Raw genomic sequence first — 20169 nt, forward strand, 5'->3', positions numbered from 1 at the left:
TGAGGTATATGGTATGTGTTTATATGTAATGATGAGAAGATGTGTTGTGTGTATACATTTGTTGTGGGCTTTGTGTGTGTGTGTGTGTGATGTGTGTGGTGGGGTATATGGGATGGGTATATGTATGTGTGGAGAGTTGTGTGGGTGGTATTGCAAGATGGATGGTACATGATGAGTGTGCTATGTGTATATGTGTATGTTGTGGGGTATGGTATGTGTGTGTTTGTGGTGTATGTGACATATGAGGTGTGTGTATAATCTGTGCAGTGGGTGTGTATGTGTGAGTTGTATGTGAGATCTTTCTCCAGTAAGTACACCCTATGCCCCCTCTATCTTCAGGACACATTGTGAGGTTCCAGGGTTGACACTAGCACCTACCACTGGGGAGCAGAGAATGTCAGCTAAAACCTTCCACAGCAAAGCGAGGTGACAGCTAGCACTGTTGAGTGTCTTGGGCTGCTCAGGGAGTAAGGGCCACACAGCAAGACTTCATGCTATCCCCTCCGTCACTTTTCGAGGTCAGTACAGTTACCTCCATTCAGATGAGATTGTAAAAACACATGAATGTCTAGCTCCTTATCCCCGAGGTTGGTCAGGCCAGAACTTAAAAGAGGTTCCAGAAGGAGATTCCAAACCACTTCTGTGCCTGCCTCCGTCTCATGACCACTCCTGGGTAGATAAGCCAGGCCAGAACCTGACCCAGTACTCGAGGCTCTTTGACTGGAAACCACCCTTACAGATGACTAGGCATGCATTTAGGTTTTCCTTCGCATCCCCTAAGGTTCCAGCTGCATTCAGCTCTATCCTCTGAATAGGCAGAATGATTTGGGGAGCAATGTGCAGTCAGTATTAACTGTGAACTCAATTATGGACTAAACACATTACAGACCATACTATGAATGCCCATGTCTTCGCAGAAAAGAACAACTAATGTTCACTTCAAATATAATGTTGCTAGTTACCATTTAAATAAAAATATATAGGCTGGAGAGATGCCTCTGTAGTTAAGAGTGCTGACTGATCAGGCATTAGGACTGGAGTTCGGGCCCCATGCTGTAAGTCAGGTGCAGCCCTACACACTTCTATACCATACCACTGAGAAGACAGAGACAGGAGGACCACTGGATCACACAGTGGGGGACCACTGACCTTTTGAAGTCTACAGCAGAAGTACAAAGACTATGGGGATTCCCCAGAAAATCACAATGTCTGCCAGACTGAGAAGACCAGCTTCCCAAATGTTCTGTTGTTAACAGGTCTTTAGAGTAAATGTTTCAATGTCTTTGAAATATTAGCTGTAATGAAGTAAGTTCTGCAATAATGACACATTTCTGGCCTCAGAATAAGCTCTGCAATAATGCCTCATTTCTGGCCCCAGAAAACAACTGGTGCATGTCTCTTTCCATACCTGGGTGATACTTTAGATTCTTCTAGAAGTTTCTTGAATTCTTCTTTGGCTAGCAGCAATTTACTTTTCCTTTCCTTGTATTCTTCTTTTATTCTTGTCTTGACGAACTGTTCAAATATCTTAAAATACATACACGCATAGAAGAAAGCCATCATAAAATTGAATGTAAGAAATAAGTCCTATATCCTCAACCAGCCCAAAAGTCCAGCATCTGAGGAAAGTGGTTCTTTGTCCTAGCTAAAAGATCTATAAGGGAAACTCTAGTATTATAATATTGTCCACAAGACTGTGGACTCGAAGGAACAAACCCCAGTTCCCCCAAGGTCCAATGTGCTTCTTTCACACAGCCAATGCTTCTGGGACAATTATCAATCAGGAGTCCTGGAACAGATTTAAACAGCTCTGTCATGTTCCAGAAGCTAGGAACACTTCATCTGCATCCCCTCCTCATTTTGTACTCTGATGTTTGCAGGACACATAACCTACCAGCACTCACATCATTGTCAAAGCATCTACAAGACTCTTAATCTACTATACCTCCTTCCTGTGGTTCTGTGATTGGCCACAGAATCTCTGAAAATGACACAAATTTGTAAACATAAAACTCTGGCATCTCTGAGTCACACGCTCTAGTCTCCAGGAAACTTTACTTCTACATGTGGGATTTTGGGGCATGAAGAAGGCTCAGGGTCCACCAGGGCCCTCTCTCAAGGATGTCAAGAGATGTCTAGACTATACCAACCATCAGTGTAGAAATTACCAAGGAAGGTACCTGACCAAAAGTGTATTTTGAATAACCAAACAGCAAACCTTGTTCCCAGTCTAGAACATAAGAATACTGTCTGGTGTGCAAATCCATCCCACCCTCCAAAGCAGTGTTGTGAAAATAGTGCTGTACTGTTTTCTCCTGGGAATCAGGTGCTGCCTAAGATTATAAACCTTCTCTTTGCTACTTCCCATAGACTGTTCTTTCATTATTGTTGCTTGTCTGCCTGTTTCCCTTTTTGGAGACAGGATCTGGTGTACTCTAGCCTGACTTTGAACTTGTTATGAGCTTCTGATCCTGTCGCTTCCACCTTCTGAATGCTAGGATTGTAGGTGTATGCCACAGCCCCTGTCTGGCATATGCATTGCTGGGGATGCAACCCAGCATCTGGATGCATGCTGGGCAGGCAAGCATTCCATCAACCGAGTTACAGACACAGCCCCAATGTTCCTTTTTGTCAGAAGGAGACTATGCATTACTCTAACATTAGAAAAATTATTGCTTGCAGAATGAACATAAAGTCAAAGATCAGGAAGGACAAAGCTGTTCTAATCATAATGCTACCCAAGCATCCAGAACACTAAAAATTAAACTGAAGATCACTTAAATATTTATGCAAACTATCAAATGAAACTATCAATAAAAATTTACTTGCAACCTCACCAGTACAGACCATATCAATCCATGTAAATCTGAGGTGTCCACTGGTCCCCAGCATCCCTGCTAGGTAAGGGAGGGAGAAGGGAAAAGATGGTATCTTAAGCCCATCACTGTCTCTGTTCTGATGTTATCTTACTGTTTCATACCTGTCTGTTTTGTTTCTTATATTTTAAGAGTGGAAAACATGGTTACTCTGCTGTCCTGGAACTCCCTTGATTCCCCTACCTTAGCTTCCTGATGCCACTTGCAACCATGCCCCTGGCTCAGAGCTCTTCTTGACTAGGGACCCTTTTTATAGGATGTTATACGGGAACTACTGCTTGCCTCCAGAGGACTCGGCAGCACAGAGGTGAAATATTCACCGAGTGCAACTCCAATTTTGACCGTGTGCATACACATTTAAATAAGACTACTTACTTAAATTGGCTTATTTTACCTTCAAGGCAAACAGTGAAGTGTGCTCTCCTGCAGACCTCTAATCTAAATAGATAGAAGAAGCAAATGCAGGGCCATTATCCAAATAAAAACACGTGGATCCATCATCAGCCAAGTTTTGCTCTATTCATTTTAAACGTGGGCAGAAAGGTTGGCCGACTGTGGGGCCGGAATATAGGAGAAATGCCCACACACCTCCCTGCCTAGAACCGTTTATCCACCTAATCAAATGATTCCCCTTTCTCCTTTTCCTCTGTTGCTTTATTTAAGCTGCCATAACTCGACACAGCAGATATATTTCCCCGCTAACAAATTACACCAGTTTTACCCAAATTGGAGCACGACTTTTTAAAAGAGAGCACTGGCCGTTATCGCGTTTTCTGTAGGCTCTGGTGTAATAAAATGAAACACTTCTTGTTACCATAGAAACCGGACTGATTAGCACTCCCCTGGCCTGGTTCTCTGTTTAGGCTCACTCCATCTCCTTTGCAGCCCTGGTAACTTCACACCAGGAGCCTTAGCTTTCCCCTGTGAAAACATTGCCACGGGAGGGCTGTGTGTATCCCATTTGATGCTCGTTCTCCAATCCATTTGTAATCTGGACTATGCTTTCTCAGAGAGGCCCAGACGCTGCTCCTTCTTCACAGGCGGTTGCTATGCCACTGATTGTACCATCGCAGTAGGGACACGAGCATTAGACCAGGATGTTCTCTGGAGGGCCCGGAGCATGAAGACCACAAGGCTGGCTTCCTTCCCGTTGCAGCACATTAAGACAGTGCTGACATCTTCCTTGGCGATTTCACAGGGATTTCTGAAATTTTTGGCTAAACAATGGACTCTTGGTATAAGATGATTCAAGATGCAGAAGCCATGCCTAGGCAAGTGTTGACTCCCAAAGCAGGGACAAATGTGACAGCCCTCTCATCTGCTCTTTCTGACCAGGGTCTATGGAAGCCCAGTCTCTAACTCCCTGGGCTGATCTGATTTAGAATGCTCTGCCCTTAGACACCAGGAAGTGGATGATGGCTATTGACGTCCTGTCTACGAACCAACTCCTTCCTGCCTGGCCGCTTGCTCTCCTAGACCTCCTAAGGGATGTCACTTAAGGATCAAACTGAAATTATCGGAGAGTCTCGAACTCAACAGGGTATATATATATTTGGCTTCTTCTGAAATGATGCTAGCCTCTAAAATGTATAAATGGCATGCAGAAAGCAACTAGACACACACCAACAAGAAAGAAAAGCCAACCCCCCTGCAAACACACGCACACAAACAAAATGGCTCTTTGTAAAAGCACAGCCTATATGTTTATAGGCAGGCTTGACACATTAGCTGTTTGCAATGGCGCTTCACACACAGGCGAGGCTGCCTCGGGATCTCACGGTGTCTTATGGTGTAGATGAGCTTTCTCTCCTACAAAGCGCAATTGAATTTTTTGCTTTTTAATAATGCAACAAAATGGTGAAATAGTATCAATTATTAAAATCTAAAGTTTTCTTTAGCTATAGGAGCAAACACATGTAGCCAAAACTCAGCTCACTAGATTGTGGGCTTAGCGTCCTCCCATACTTGAAAGTTTTTCTGGAAAAAAGCAAAAACTCTGTAAAAAGAATCTATCTCAAGTTGCTGAAAGGACAAAAATGGAGATTCTAGCTGCCCAGTTCAGGAAACCCTACCCAACCTGTTGGAGAAAGAGTTGCTAGTTGTGCAGCAGGAGGAACTCGGGGTCCCAGGCTAGCTGAGAGCACCTGGGGGTGTCATTTAAACCATCTCAGTGTCTGCTTGTAGCCACTGACAGACTGACTATAAAGTTGCATATCAATGACTTGTCCCAGTCGTGATAAGAATTTGTCAGCTCACACATCACTGGGTTCCTGGAGATCCTTGGCAATGACCCTCCTTTCTGCTAACACTGAAGCTCCTCCTTCTGCAGTTGCATTGTGTGGGAATAAACACGGGGGTGGGAGGGTCTCACGAGGAGTCTGGACAAGTCTGAGACTACAGGTATAGCTCTCTGTCTTTACAGTTCTTCCCTCCATTCTGCCTCACAGCCTTAGCTAAGGTGTGGTGCCCACAGCCCCTTCTTGGCTCCCCGTCATTCCGCTGTCTATAGAATCTGGAAAGGCAGAGTTGGCTCTGTGAAGTTCTTCACCAATAAGCCTGAGCAGACCTCTGGCAAATCATTCTTGTAAAGAGCCTGGTAGTGTCCACTCCAGGTCAACCTTACCTTTTCTGGAACCTGTTTTCTGGAACGCTATCTTTTCCTTTCATTGACTCTGTTCCCTGGCCTCTCCTGGTTTCCAGGTAACAATATAACACCTTAGGTAGGTGGTGGTGCTGTCCACACACTGAGTCATTTGGAATGATCCATGCTTTGGGCTTTCATCTTAGACTCAGTCATTCCCTGCAGGAGTCATGACCAGGCAGAACAGCGCCAGGCCTGAGCCTCCTCTGTCCATGCGGCGACACTCCCAAGCCCTCAGACTGGTAGGGAACCCAGCATCCTCTCAGCTCGGTTTCCAGCCCCCCATCTTACCTCGCCCCAGCATTACCTGCTTGCGTTCCTCGGAGTTTAGCAGGAGATATCGTGGGTCAAACACAATTTTATGCAGTTCTTTCTCCCAAGTAGAAAATGCTGACACCTGGAGAAAGATATTCGATAGAGCTGCTGTTAGCATCCAATACTGAGCCTGGAGTGCACTGAAATGATCAATGGTTCAAAAAAAAAAAAAAAAGGCAGCATTAAGGTACAATGGATTCGGAGAGGTGTGTTGGGTAACAGTGGGGGACATATCCAACATACCATGAAAATCAATATAAAAAACATTAGAAAATTTAATTTCCAGATGTCTGACACAACTTCTGGTATCTGCCTGACCCACAAGCGTGGGTTCCTGCAGGACGAGCACGAGGCATTTCACTGTCATGTCTTAAATGGTGAGAGGAGGCTCCTGGGAGTTTTCAGAGCCCTGCAGGCTTCAGCCATGTAGGAAGGTCTGCAAACAGACTGGTCTTGGAATTTCATCTGATCTTTTAAAATTTACATTTAGCTGTTCTCTTTCTATTTTTAAAGTAAGGTTGCTTGTTTTGGGTTTTTTTTTTACAGTAGTTTTCAGATTTATAGAAAATGTGGAGACTATTACAGGAAGTCCCCATACCTCTCTCCAGGTGTCCTTTATCACTGAAATCTTCTATCAATGAGCTTGGCGTAGCACTGTAAAAACTAGATGGCCATTTTAAACAAAAGCCCCCAGATCATGTGGATTTCTTTGGCTATCTTGATTTTTTTTTTCTGTCTTAGAGTTTCGTGGCACAATGAGTCTCATGTCTGCTGAGTTCCCCCTACATTCGGTCATTTCCCAGACTCTCCTTGTTTCTGATTGGTCCTGGGAAGACACACTGCTCTGGCCTTCTCCAGAACTCCAGGTTGGGGGATGACCACAGAGCCAATGTGCCGCTTCCGTCTACACCACCCCTGTGACTCACTGCTGATGGGACCCGGGCCTCAGGCTGAGGTGTGGGCCCAGGGTCCCCTGGACAGGTAGGTCACTTTTTGGCACTTTGCATACTACACCTTGGCAGGAACAGTATGCCATGCATGTAGGGAGTCATACTCTGCCTCTATGGGTGATTTGGAATCCTTCAGGTGGGATATCCCTCTATCCCTCTGGTATCTTATTATTTAGCCTTTCTCTCTAGCTGGGAAGACACCTGGGTGTGTGGTTCCTCTTCTCAGTCACGGTCCTGTGCTGCCTTATTTTTATTGCTGTTCAGCTACTTCAACTCCAGCTACCGAGTGCTCTATGGTTGTGCCAACAGATATCTGCCATGCTCCTATCCTGCCTTGAAGACATTAGTTCATTTGCTGGCTTTTCCCAAGGCTCCTGGCTCCTCTGTGCACTGCGCGTCTTAGCGTTTCAATCAGCCGACTTCTCAAAAGTCCTGGTTTTCTTAATCAGAGGACAGAAATAGAAGCCAACACCTGGGCATCGGTACATCACCGCCGAGCAGCTCTTGCCTCCAAACTCTCGGCTGATAAACAAGGGAATGTTTAAGTCATTTAAAAAATAATTTGTTCATTTAAAAACATCGACTTAATATTGACTCTGCCTTGGCCCCACGCTGTGTACTGAGAATGTAGAGAAAATAAATCAAGACCCTGGTAGCTGAAAGGCCCTGGTCTTGGGTAACACAGATGAGGGAATTAAGAGGCTCCCAAGGACCATTCTGAAACACAGATACTCATTCAGGCTGAGGAAGGGAGCTAGGAGGATGCTCTAGGGTCAGCTGTACATGGTTGCGAAGGGCAACACTCATGAGTTAATGAGAAGGTGGGAATTCAAGGGGCTGGACGAGGTTGGGGGGGGTGACAGAACTTCTGGAAGGCTGGAGACAAGTACAGGCACAGTGACTCATGCAGGAGACTATGAGACGGCTACAGCCTCAATGTTATCCTGAGGACCACGGGATGAGAAAGACCAGGTCTGGCTCACTCTTGGAGAAACCATAGAGATCTGGTAGGGGTAGGATCCTGGGCAGGAAAGGGAGGAAAACTCCCCAAAAGTTAAATCCATTCATGTTGTTTTGGTTTTTGTGTTTTGAGCATGTGTTACCCAGTTCACAGAGCCATTTATGGAGGCTGTGGAAGCTTCCAGAGATAGCAGCTAGTTGGAGGAAGTAGGTCACCATGGGAGGTCTTTGAATGGCAGGAACCATTTGAGGCTTTTGAACAGGACCCCTGGTTCCTGCTGTTCCAAGGTGGTGTGAATGGCCACAGAATCCTGTCACCAAGGACAGAACTGCTCTGTCATGGGCTTCTCACCAGTGTGGAAGAAATCCCTCTGAAACCCCAAGCCAAGGTAAACTGTGCTTCTGTAAGGACAGCAGTTACAGAGGCACAAAGGACTAATCCTGAGTGAGGACCCGCTTCAACCAACACATGTATGTTTGTGCATCATGCCAGAGAGATCTTCTCCATCAACAATTCTGTCTTTAATAATCAGCATTCTTTCTGTATATCCCGCTAACCCTTTCACTGGCAAAGTGACCCAAGTCTACACAGGACTTTTCTCCACGACTAAGCATGTGGTACAATGTTGACGTCATGGGAAACAGGGGCAGAGTGGCTGGGGGAGTGACTCCCACAGGAGGATCTGGAGCAGTGATGGACAGAGCTGTGGCCAGACTCACCCAGCTCAGCCAGATGGGCTCATTCTACTGCGGGGACCACCTGTGAAGGTTCCTTCAGAGAGGGCTGAGGATGGCTATCGAGAAGGTCATATACCCAACTGTGACAGGGTGTCTAGATTTTAGGAGATCTAGAGGTGTTAGAAGGAGGTATAAAAATACATGTATAAGCCGGGCGGTGGTGACGCACGCCTTTAATCCCAGCACTCAGGAGGCAGAGGCAGGCGGATCTCTGGGAGTTCGAGGCCAGCCTGGTCTACAAGAGCTAGTTCCGGGATAGGCACCAAAGCTACAGAGAAACCCTGTCTCGAAAAACCAAAAAAAAAAAAATACATATATAAAAGCTTCTCAGGAGAGTCTGTCATCCACGAGGGAGGCAAAAAAGAAAAAAGAAAGAAACCTGTATGTTGGCTACGATTTAAGTGATAAACGAACCCGGTCATCTCACCCATGGCCATGCTGACAGGTCCCATGAGTTCACATGGGTCTCAGCTCCAGAGCTCATGGTGGAGAACACGGATCATCCTCCACATACCCCACCCACACCTAAGGAAGAGGCTGCTCAGCTATAGGACCACGTTGGCATGCTACCCACTCTGCGAGTGCAGAGATCCATACCACTACTTCTTCTCTTCCTGATGGTGTCACTGACCTCCTCCCCTTGACCCCTGATGCTTCTTTGATTATCTAGCATGTTCCTTGATTTGGTCTCAAATGGTTGAATTCTTCAGTCACATTTAGGCCACTCCCCACGGTGTTTCCCCTGTGTCCCCTCCCCAGTCCTCTCTGCGGCCCCACTCTGTGGCCCCTTCTGATATCCAGAGGACCTGAGCATGTCGAGCCACTATGTAGATGACTACTACTGCCCATATCGGTGGGACAACCTTAGTGGTTCTAGACCTCATTTCTCACGGAACCAACTGCTCAGTGTCACCTGCTGTCATCAGAATCCTGAGAATGTAGACAGTGTTCCTCATGACCCAAGGTGAGTGGTCCTTTCTGTGTTCAGCATCTCTCCCTAAGGATGACAGCTGGGTATCCTCTGCTTTGTCTCTGCCGTCTGAGTCACCAGATGCTTCACCACTTCCACAGTGGAGGAAACTAGAGTCGTATGTCCTGCAGCCAGGCCCTGAGAGGGAGCCACAAGGTTAGCGGTGACTGGGAACAGGGTGGCCATCCCCGAAAGGCATAACCATCGCATTGGAGCCGGCATTGAGGAGCCATCCAGGCAACAGCTGGTTAGTATGAACGTCCCCAAGGCTGCAGACCCTGTGTGGTACTATGTCTTGAGGAGCTAGTGCTGAGCAGGACACGGGAAATCCCCCATTAGGAGAAACCAGTGGCCTGTTTGCAGCTCCAGAAGCTTGGGTTTTCATAGTATTGAGATCTCCATTTGTTCGACCTTTAAAGACTCCCAGATGGAGTAGCAAGATAGGAACCCCAGGTTGCAGTCTCTGGTGATGGTCACCTGGCATCTGGATGAAGAAAGTTATCTCCAAGTAGGTCCCCTCAGCCAACATCCTTTGCTCCACTCACAGCCTGAGCCTTCACCAACAGCTCTCCATCTGAATCCTCAGCTCCTCTTCTCTTCAGCTGGGCACCCAGCAACCCCCTGGTCAGAGCCTACATCCCTTCTTAGCTTTAATATGGCTGCTCCCTAAACAGCCTGGATGTGACTTGCATCTTTTGTGGGCCCCATGTACTCCTAAGCATTCACTCCAGGCAAAGAGAGACTGCAGAGGACAAGACCCTTCGAAGCACGCCAAAGCTTGGCAGCTGCCTAGCTCTCCATTTTGTAGATGAGTAGGGGAGGCTCCATCAGACTTATATATGGAAAGAACTACCGTCTGGGAGGGAAGCATTTGCAAGGAGCAGCCAGAGTAAACCACTCCATCTCCGTCCCAGCATTAGCCAAACCTCTCCAGAAACTGAGGAAATCGGATTTTGTGCTACTCCTGGGGATGATTTAGCTTTGAGACGAATGGATTTCATTTAAACAAAGTGGTCAGGCATGTTCGGAGATGGCCAAAAGTGCAAGGATGCAGGTCCCATCCGCCACTGACAGCCCCCGGCCATCTGGGGTTATTAATGTGGGTCAGACCTGAGCAGGCGTGTGGGAGTGACCAGGGCTGTCATTAACCACCCTGTCATGGCAAACAGAATATTCCTTTCATCTTTCCAGCTAAAAAAAGTCTTATATTTTCCAATCCTTGGACCACAAAGAATCTGGGGATCCCAGATGCTCAGAGAAAAAAAGTGCTGGCACCGAGGTAGTAGCTGTATGATAAACTCCTGCCCATAAGGGGATCTTGGCAGGGTAGAGAATCCAGCCACTAGCAGGCCCATCTGATGCCTGCACTGGGGTGCCAATCCCTCCTGCAGGAGTCTGTGACCTACAGCGTCTATGCACGTATCTGTACTGCCCCTCTGCCATACACAGGGCTCAAGCCTGTGATCTCTGGACGTCACTGACGGCAACTGACAGCTGGCCTAGCATTCAGGAGCTGGAACCTCTTCAAATAGTTTATTTCCACCTCAGACACAAACCCGTTTACTTCAGACACTAATGTTCCTCACCAAATTTGATTACCAAGCACTGTCTTGTCTCTCTTGATTCCCCGGTACATTGAAATGGCCGCCTTAAACCTGGGTTTCAACTACTTCGCCAATTAGAAATGACTTCTCCTTCATTAGCTACAAACTGTCCTCCAAGGAAGTGTTCTGACTCCAGGCCACTGTATTTCTGACAGCACCATGGACCTCTAAAGCAAAGCCTGCCTCTGTCACAGTCTCCCCAAAGGGCTCACCCCTTCCTTCAGTCCCAGGCCCATGAGCAGGGCTAATGAAAGAACAGGACTGGTGTTCCAAGCCCCTTCCTAGACTCTAGTACAATGAATCATTAAAGTTTCTATTCACTGTAACAATATGGGAATTATTTTACATTGATTAAAAAACACAGGAAAAACAGACATGTATGCAGAGTGGCCTGCGGTTATGGCTGCTGAGAGACCCCTGGATCCCTTGGTCATGGATGTGTCCCCGAATCCTCTAAGTCTCTTCTCAGTGCTTGTGAGCACACTCTGCTGGCCCCTCTTCTCCCTTCTATCCCCTCCTGGTTCTCAGGCAAGGATACAGAAGAAATCCTTCCTTCCTGAGTACAGGGATTGATCAGAAAGGCTCCGAAGGAACAGAGAGATTACTGGAAATTTGGCCACACTGAAGAAGACTCACAGATGTCTCTCCCTTCAGCTCTGTCGGAATTTAAATATGAAATGTACCCCCTGCCCCACACATAACACACCCACGGGCTCATGTGTTTGTGGTCCCCAGATGAAGGGGTTATTCTGGAAGATTGTGGAACATTAGAAGGAACACTGATGGAGGAAGTGGGTTATTGGGGATGGGGCTAGAGGTTTTATAGCCCAACCACTACATCCTGTCTACTCTCTGCTCCCTGACTGAGAAGACAGTGCAGCCAGCAACCGCAGGCCCTAGCCTCTATGCCTTCCCGTCACGACAGACTTTCTCCTCACATTGTCTATTCAAATGAACCTTCTCTTCCATTAGCTGCTTTGTTCAAGTATTGTGTTACAGCAACGAGAAAGGTAAATAATGTATCACAAAGATTCAAATTCCACACAGATTTTGAGGAGCATTGGCTGTGTACTCTGTGCCTTCCCAATGTCCTCTCCTGTGGCCCCTCAGCTGCTGTAACTCCCTGAAGGTTTTGTAGAAACAAAATCTTGCCTCTTTGGAATGCTGCTCTCTGGGATAGAGTCCCAGAGCATGTTTCAAGAACCTTTGTTGCCGGGCGATGGTGGCGCACACCTTTAATCCCAGCACTCAGAAGGCAGAGGCAGGCAGATCTCTGTGAGTTCGAGGCCAGCCTGGTCTACAAGCTAGTTCCAGGACAGGCTCCAAAGCCACAGAGAAACCCTGTCTCCAAAAACAAAAATCAAAAAAAAAAAAAAAAAAAACAAAACCAAAAAAAAGAACCTTTGTTTTTAGCTCTGATGTCCCTGAGAAGTACAGGTAGTTGTAGATGGAACCAAAGACTCGGGCCTGGTGTGGGAGGCCACCTTCTCCACTGCTGAAGGAGAAGTCATGGTCACTGTTTGAGGTCTCTTAAGCACAGCTCCGGCACAAGTGCTTGGCATAGCTGGTGTATCTGAGGTGGGAGTGCAGAAGAATGAGCTGGTAAACAGCGGTACACAGTGTGTAGGAGATTCCTACAGAAGCTGTCCAGGTTTCCATGAGATTTCTCTGAATTTAGGGAAGTGGGTTTCTTCTTGGGTGTGAGTGTAGCTCAGGGAATAGAAGCAGGAATGGTCCCTGGAGTCCAGAAAAGTCCAGATAAACTCTAGGTAGAGAAATAAGTCCTGGACCACAGGGCGTGGCTGCCAATAGCATGAATACCCTGTCTTTACACTAGGACACAACACTCTCAGCCTTGCCTCTGGGGCTCACAGTGTTGTACAGCGCTGGTGATTCTTTCTATTTTTATAAATAGACCTTTACATGGCTATTCCACACACAGCTGCTTCATTTGATCTGAGGATTATTTTCACATTAGAGATTGTTATCCTATCTTGAAATCTGAGCAGGTAACCACAGTTCCCCAACGGTTTTCAATTTCTTCTAGAGAGAAGCCCTGGTCACACATGAGGCACTACATGGCCAAATCCCAGGGCAGCCGATCCAGGGAATAGGGATGAGAGGCATAGAGGCCAACAGAAACAAATGGACCAAGAGGGCTTAAAAAATAGTAAGTAGCAAACGTTTAACCTTCCTGCTATTCAGTGCTGATTGGGTGAGCTGGCAAAATAAACCATAGGGACTTCTCAGACTTTGCTGGAAGGAAACTATACTGAATTAGAACAGCATCTTCCAAATCAAAGTGATAGCAGAAGTCAAATGTTTATATTCAGAAGGAAATAAATCACACACACACACACAGAGACAGAGGGAGACACAGAGACAGAGAGAGAGACAGAGAGAGAGAGATACACACATACCCACACACACATATATGTGTGAGTCAATGAATATTATTTAAACAGCAACATTGGAAAATACACCAAATGGATTCCAGCTTTCCAGATTGATAATAAGTGGTATTTCATCAAATATTCCATTGTATATCAAAAGTATTTCCTAGGGGCTTAGGTATATAGCTCAAAGTAGAGTGAAGTTAGATTTTGTGAAGTTCTGGGATTGATCTCTAGCACTCACCCCCTAACACACACACACACACACACACACACACACACACACACACACATGAGAGAGATTTCATAATAGTTCATACTAATTTAATTATGAGCTACTTACACGAACACACAGTTTGTACATATGTTTGCAAATTAAGTTGAATCTTATGGTATTAACTGAAAAGAGAAATTGATTCAACTGTGTCCAATTGAAACTCAGTATCAGATATACTATAAAAGTCTTTAGTCTTGATTTTTTTAAAAGTCTCTTTAAGCTTTATTTTGTATTTTTGGGTGCTGGGGCTGGAACTGAAGGGCCATGCATATTCGACACATATGTGCCATCACTGATCCTTTGAAAACTATTTCTAGGGAGAAAGGTATGACATTAAGTTTACTCTGCAGGTAAATAATTGTTTTAGGGTAGGATTTGTGCTGCTTTTCTCTTAGAACTCTTCTGAAAATTGATTGATTTAGTAACAAACAATTTGGCCTATTCAACTCTTACTTTCTTTGATAAGTATGGGCTATGCTGATGTGGGAGGTCCTTCTGTCTTGGTTAATGAATAAAGAAACTGCCTTGGCCTGTTGATAGGACAGAATTTACGTAGGCAGGGAAGGTAGAACTGAATGCTGGGAGAAAGAAGGGCAGAGTCAGAGAGAGAAAGAGAGAGAGACAGAGAGACAGAGAGAGAGAGAGAGACAGACAGACAGACAGACAGACAGACAGACAGACCAGGGAGCCGCTGCAGCCTGAGATAGATGTGCTGAATCTTTGCTGGTAAACTACTGCCATGTGGCGATATACAGATTAATAGAAGCAGGTTAAATTAATATAAGAGTTAGCCAATAAGAAGCTAGAGCTAATGGGCCAAGCAGTGTTTTAATTAATACGGTTTCTGTGTGGTTATTTTGAGTGGGCTGGGAACCAACAAGCCTCCTTCTCTGTTACATTATGCCATTTCATTTTATCAGCATGTCCCATGCCCAAGACACTTAAGACCAGTACCAAGAACACAGAGCAGCTACCCCCTGCCCCCAAACTCAAGGACCAGTAGCTGGCACAGGCTCCTGCCCTCAGGACCACCTATGCAGACTACTTCTCCTGTGACTGTGATAATAAGCGATGTTTTTGGCACCATCCTGGTGCTGCCAGATCTGTAATGAATGGTAGTCATGTGTGAATGTGCCCTGGAAAGGAAGAGGGACCAGACATGCAGCAGGCTGCAGGGTGATAGCAATACGCAGACACTTGGGAGGGGTACCCTGTGCCCTCTGCTGTAAGCTGACTGACTAAGGAGCCTCTGTCTGTTCCACACTGGCTTCACAAGGGCTCCATAGTGATCCCTCTGTTCAGTTTGATCAATGATCACTATGTAATGAGTATCCTATTAATCATTTCTTTCTCGTTTTTGACATAATTGTGAACTCAAATTCCAGGGCCTCTCCTGGAGCTGACTATGGTGTCAACCAGTGTCCATAAGGTCCACTCCTTCAGACAGATTCTGGGAGTACCCAGAGGCAAGTCTGAGCCCCTGCATTGCTTGGGTCCAACACAATGCAAAGGACTTCCCTTTCCAGTCCTGGCTAAGCAACACTGAGCACCAAGGATGCTACAGGAAGAGACTCCCAACACCCTGTCTCCCGTGGACTTAGTTAAACAGGAAGGGAAAATCTGGCAACCTGCTACTCAAGTAAATAGAGCTTAAAAAAAAAGATCCCCTGTGATTTGTGCTCGTACAAGGACTAAATAAATAAAACAGAAACCTTTATTGAGCCATTTCCTGCTGGTTACAAAAGCACATAACTAGAGCCCCTCCCTAGCCCATAATCCCCTGGGAAAACCCAAGTCCTGTCTTTTGAAGATATTAGAAATCCTCCATGCCTGGCTTCATCACTCCATGAGCACACAGGTTTCTGAACTAAGTAGTCAGCAAATGCAATAGAAAAATCTTGTTAATCACTCAGTCCATAAAGTGTGACCTTTCTAACGGCTCATTCTTTAAGCAGCTGGAAGTCTCCTGAGCTCAGCTATCAAACTCTCATGAGCATGAGTGACTTATGAAATTGGCTGGTATATTTTATAAAGTCTGAGTATTGCAGGCGGTAGCATTGCTTTATGACAGTGTTGTAAGCTTAGATTGCCCTGTGCTACTCCAGAACTGAAGGGGCTCTTGGACCTTCTGCAATCAGCATAACACGGGCCCTTTGCTTCTCAAACACCTATTGCTCTTTTTGACTTTTATAGAAGCATCTCAAAAGCAAAGTTTAAACTGAATCTCTCACCCTGATAACTTAAGCATACAATCCCTTCAGCAAAGCCCTTTGGAGACCTTCAGTGCTCCATGAGTTTGTCCCACCCACTCCTTTGCCCAGGAAGGCAGTGCTGGCTCCTCACTCCATCCCTGCAAGCTGCCAGAAGACTGCATCAGTACATTGGACTCAATGCTTTCCAAAACTTGAAGTTGAAAGTTAGGCAAAATGATGGAGTGGACTTCTCCCTTTGACTTCTCAAAAGATCATAATCAGAGAGATGGCTTAGTAGATAAGGGTTCTTGTTGTGGAATCCCAAGACCCGAGTTTGATCCCCTAGGACACACAAGTCAGAAGGAGAGATCAGACATCCTCACATTGTCCTCTAACCTCAGCATGTTTACTGTGTACTCTGTGGGTCTGTGTGTTACACATGCACACATACACACACTTGCATAAAAAATAAGTAAATGGAAAACTTTAAATAATTCATGGTGACACACAGGACCAGCTGGCTCGAACCCTGCAGAAATGATCGTGCATCATCTTCCTGGCTGGAGGCTGTTCAGAGTAAGGGAGGAGGTAGAGCTGGTCTAATGGCGTGAGAGCATCTCAAGGAATCCTGGAACCATGGAGCCAAACACAGGAACTCAGCCCTGGGGAGATGGATGAGGTGCTCCGTTCCCCTGATGGACCCCACCCCATCCTACTCCTGTTCTCTTGGGGCAAGAGTGTAGAGTCAGGAAGCAAACCTCATCCCTTCCAGGGAACACCCCTTCCTCACACACTCCATGGGCTCCTCTGGTGCTTGCATGAGCCAGTTATGCACATAGGAGTAAGATATCGGTCACAGCCTAAACAGCCTCCATAGAACACTCCAGAAATCCCCGGGAAATGGTCCAGCATATCCTGGTGCCCTGGGATCTAGTATGGAAAGAACAGTTGCACCATGGCAGGATCAGGAGCCCACATGGAGTGTCCCAGGGCAGACTGAGGAAGAAGTTCGAATGAAGGAACCCAATTGAAGACTTGCACAATGAAGTTACCACTCCGTTCCACTGTTAGGATAGATATGAGTGAGTGGCCTGCATCGATTCATTCTTGGCCCTTCCAGTGTCTGAGACTGAGAACTGAGGTTTGCTTCTAGATGACGGTACATAAATAGGTATACATGCTCACATTCATAATACCAAACGAGAGAAAGCTGCCAGAAAGGCAGGTGGGAAAGGATGCTTTCCTGCTCAAGTCACGAGGCGCTGTCCCTGTCTACATCCTTCCTTCCCTTGGCCAGCACCCAGAGTCCAGCTGGGCCTGGCCTGCCGTGGGAGTGATGACCCGGCGCTTGCCCTCTCCCCAGTCCCTGCTCGGCAGCCTCTCTGCATCTGCTGCAGAGAAGGCAAAGGTGTTTCCAGGAAACAGCCTGGCAGGGAGAAGCATGCCACTGCAGAGTTTGGGAATTTGCTTTGGATTCACAAGGCCATTACCGTATTCATTACAATTACCCTCACACAGTCTTCATTACTGCCTTCTGTGTTCTGCCGCACTCTGTGAAGAAACCCAACTGGGCTACGATATTGTACTGGCTAAGTTTTGTGCCCAAAAGCCAAAGTAAGAAATAAAAATCCTGGTTTCGCATACAGTTTCCTCCACTCAAAACGAGATTCAGAAATCACTTTATTTAAAAACAGTCTAATTAATCCAGAAGTGTGAGATCTCATGTGGGGTTAAGATACCCATAGCGGGTCATCCCTGAGGTTTGGCCCCTAAAGCCTGGCCTGAGGATGGCAGAAGTCTTTCCCACACTGGCTGGCGTCCCTCCAACCATTTGCAGCAGCCCATGCCTTGCAAAGCCCCCTCTTCAAGAAAGGAAGCAGAAGCAGCTCCTCCTGGGGTTTGCTCAGGCCTCAAATCCTTCATCTCCTAAACACCCATCAGCCTAAGTGCAGGTACAGTGGGGAAGACCAGTCCTTCCCGAGGGTCCCCAGGGGCCCTCCTCCTCCCCACTATCTTCCCACGGGTGTTCAGGGTTCTTACCCCTCTCTCCAGCAGCATGTCTCGGAAATGGGTCACACGCTCCTCCAGGGGCAGGAGAATCTGTAGGGGTGGCGTCTGTGGCCCCTTGTCTACTTGCTGGGTCTCCTCTGGTCCAGGGCTCTCACAGCTTTCAGTCCTTGGGGACACAAGATACAGAGTTAGCCACGCCCGAGGAGATCTGACTGGTCCCCACTGAAACCTTAAATCCCCCTGAGAGCACTCTTTACAGAGAGAAGAATCTTGAGTCAGATCTGCTGGCTCATGCCTATAATCCCGGCTTGTGAGAGGCTGAAGCAACAGGACTGCCAAGGGTTGGAGTCTTAGATTAGAGTGAGACCTTGTCTCCAATAAACAAGAAAAGATGTGGAAAAAGAAACAGAGTCTTGGAAAGCTCTTTGGGCTAAGTTGGCAAAGGAGACTTTTCTTGCCTTGAAAGACAAGTCACTTTGCTATGTTCTGTGGGGAGACTGAGATTAAAGTCCTGGTCCACAGCCGCCAGTCCCAAGAAGAAAATGGCTGGGACAGAATCACAGAGATGCCTCTGAAATGGCCACACCATGAAGAGCATACAGAGGAGGGAAAGGGAGGCCCACCCTTCTGAAGCACCACTTGAGCTATGCTTGTTAAGGGGGCAGGGCTCCTGATGGGGCTTTTCATAGCTCTGCCTTATTCTAGAAGCACCTGGAAGTCTCCCCAAACATCTAAGTACCCATGTCTGGAAGGAACATGGAAGTTGTTACCATTATTCCTCACGCTGGCTTCACCTCACTGACAGGCTTCTGGAACACTCCTGTCTTTGAGGACACAGTGGGACCTTGCCCTGTCCTGCGTTCCAGAGCTCAGTCTGACCTTTACCCTCATAGGGTTTTCTCCCCAGCCCAAGTCCCACATCTGTCTATGGTCAGGCCTGTGACAGGGTCTGTTCAAAATGACAGGCTGTGTTGGTGCTCCTGGGGCAGAGCCAGCACCAGTCACCCCTCTATACCACCCCCGTCTTGGCTGCTCTCAGGTCATGTTGGCCTGTGATGGTCAGGGCATACAGACAACACTGAGGACAGACTGGTCAGACCTGCAGAAGTACACCCACAGGAGACACACAGAGCTAAACTCTGTGGAAGTATAGCATGTGCCGAGAGCACTCAGCATTCTGGGGCTAACACGGGTTTTGGTTCTCACAGGGCTGTCTGTAGTAGAGATTACTCCAAACAAATGGGAAATGTGCAAAGGGACAACAATGGGGTGCTGAACCCATGTGGGGATTTTATTTATAGACCAGCTATTTCAGGACAATGTACCGTCCTCGCTTCTTGTATGTCGATGCGGAATTCTGAAAAAGGAAAGTTACCAGTTGATCTGTGATCGCGCCAGACTGCAAGGTTATAATTAGGACTTCTTTGTAGTGAGCTTTTATTAGCCCAAAATAGAAGTGTGGAAACAAGGCTTGTATTGTTGTACCTGGAACTGATTATGATCTCCTGTTATTGCTTATCCAACAAATTATTTTGTTCAGAGCCACTGGATGTCTTCCAGGGGATGGGGCTCTTGGCTTGCCTGGATGAGTCAGAGGCAAGTGCAAAGATAGGTCGTGTTTTTGGGTTCTTGTGTTAGGGTGGGCTTTGTACCTTTAATAAAAGGTGAAGTTGAGTGCTCCCTGTGGGTGGCAAAGCTTGCTCATTTCGAATTTTGCCCAGAGGGAAAGGCATATGAGCACTGGCTTGGTATCTAGCATGGCATGCCGCACTGGTGTCGGGTCTTTCCAGAACCCTCAGTTGTCCCACACAACAAACCTCACTTGTCACCCTGCTTTTATAAATGTCCTAGCGCTAAGTAAAGTTTGGAGGGGTTGGTTTTTTCCAACCCCTCACCCACAGAAGACTTTCCCCAACTCTAGATACCAGCACCCCAGAGTCTCCCAACTCCAATGGAGAACTCCTGTTTCCTGTTAGTCAGAGAGATACTGAGGTGACCACCTCCCTCCCTGCAGAAAGGCTCTGACCTCCCATGACTGCTCCTGAGCCCAGCTCTCTGTGTACATCAAGATCTCCCACAACCTTTCAGATGCCTCCTTTCACATGGGTTCTTCCAGAGGCTAAACTAGTCGCCAGGTGACACACTGGCAAACCCCAAACAGTTCTCTGTGGCAATCTAGAGGGCTCAGTTCCCTCTGCAAGCTTGAGTCACTAGCCCGTCTCAACAGGGTCATCTGTTACACT

At 46.8% G+C, this 20169-nt stretch overlaps 1 protein-coding gene across 1 annotated transcript in view; it reads right to left on the reverse strand.

Annotated features, from left to right (window-relative positions):
- Tcerg1l (transcription elongation regulator 1 like) overlaps positions 1–20169 on the reverse strand; it is a 171050-nt gene that overhangs the window by 2167 nt on the left and 148714 nt on the right. The window contains exons 10-12 of the mRNA XM_050137935.1: positions 17957–18092; positions 5825–5914; positions 1409–1527 (exon numbers count right to left, since the gene is read on the reverse strand). Coding sequence (XP_049993892.1) covers positions 1409–1527; positions 5825–5914; positions 17957–18092 — 345 coding nt within the window. The remainder of the gene's footprint in view (positions 1–1408; positions 1528–5824; positions 5915–17956; positions 18093–20169) is intronic.

This window comes from Alexandromys fortis, unplaced genomic scaffold (assembly GCF_014885135.2).
Source record: "Alexandromys fortis isolate MF-2015 unplaced genomic scaffold, M_Fortis_MF-2015_v1.1 scaffold_3, whole genome shotgun sequence".
NCBI classification, from domain to species: domain Eukaryota; kingdom Metazoa; phylum Chordata; class Mammalia; order Rodentia; family Cricetidae; genus Alexandromys; species Alexandromys fortis.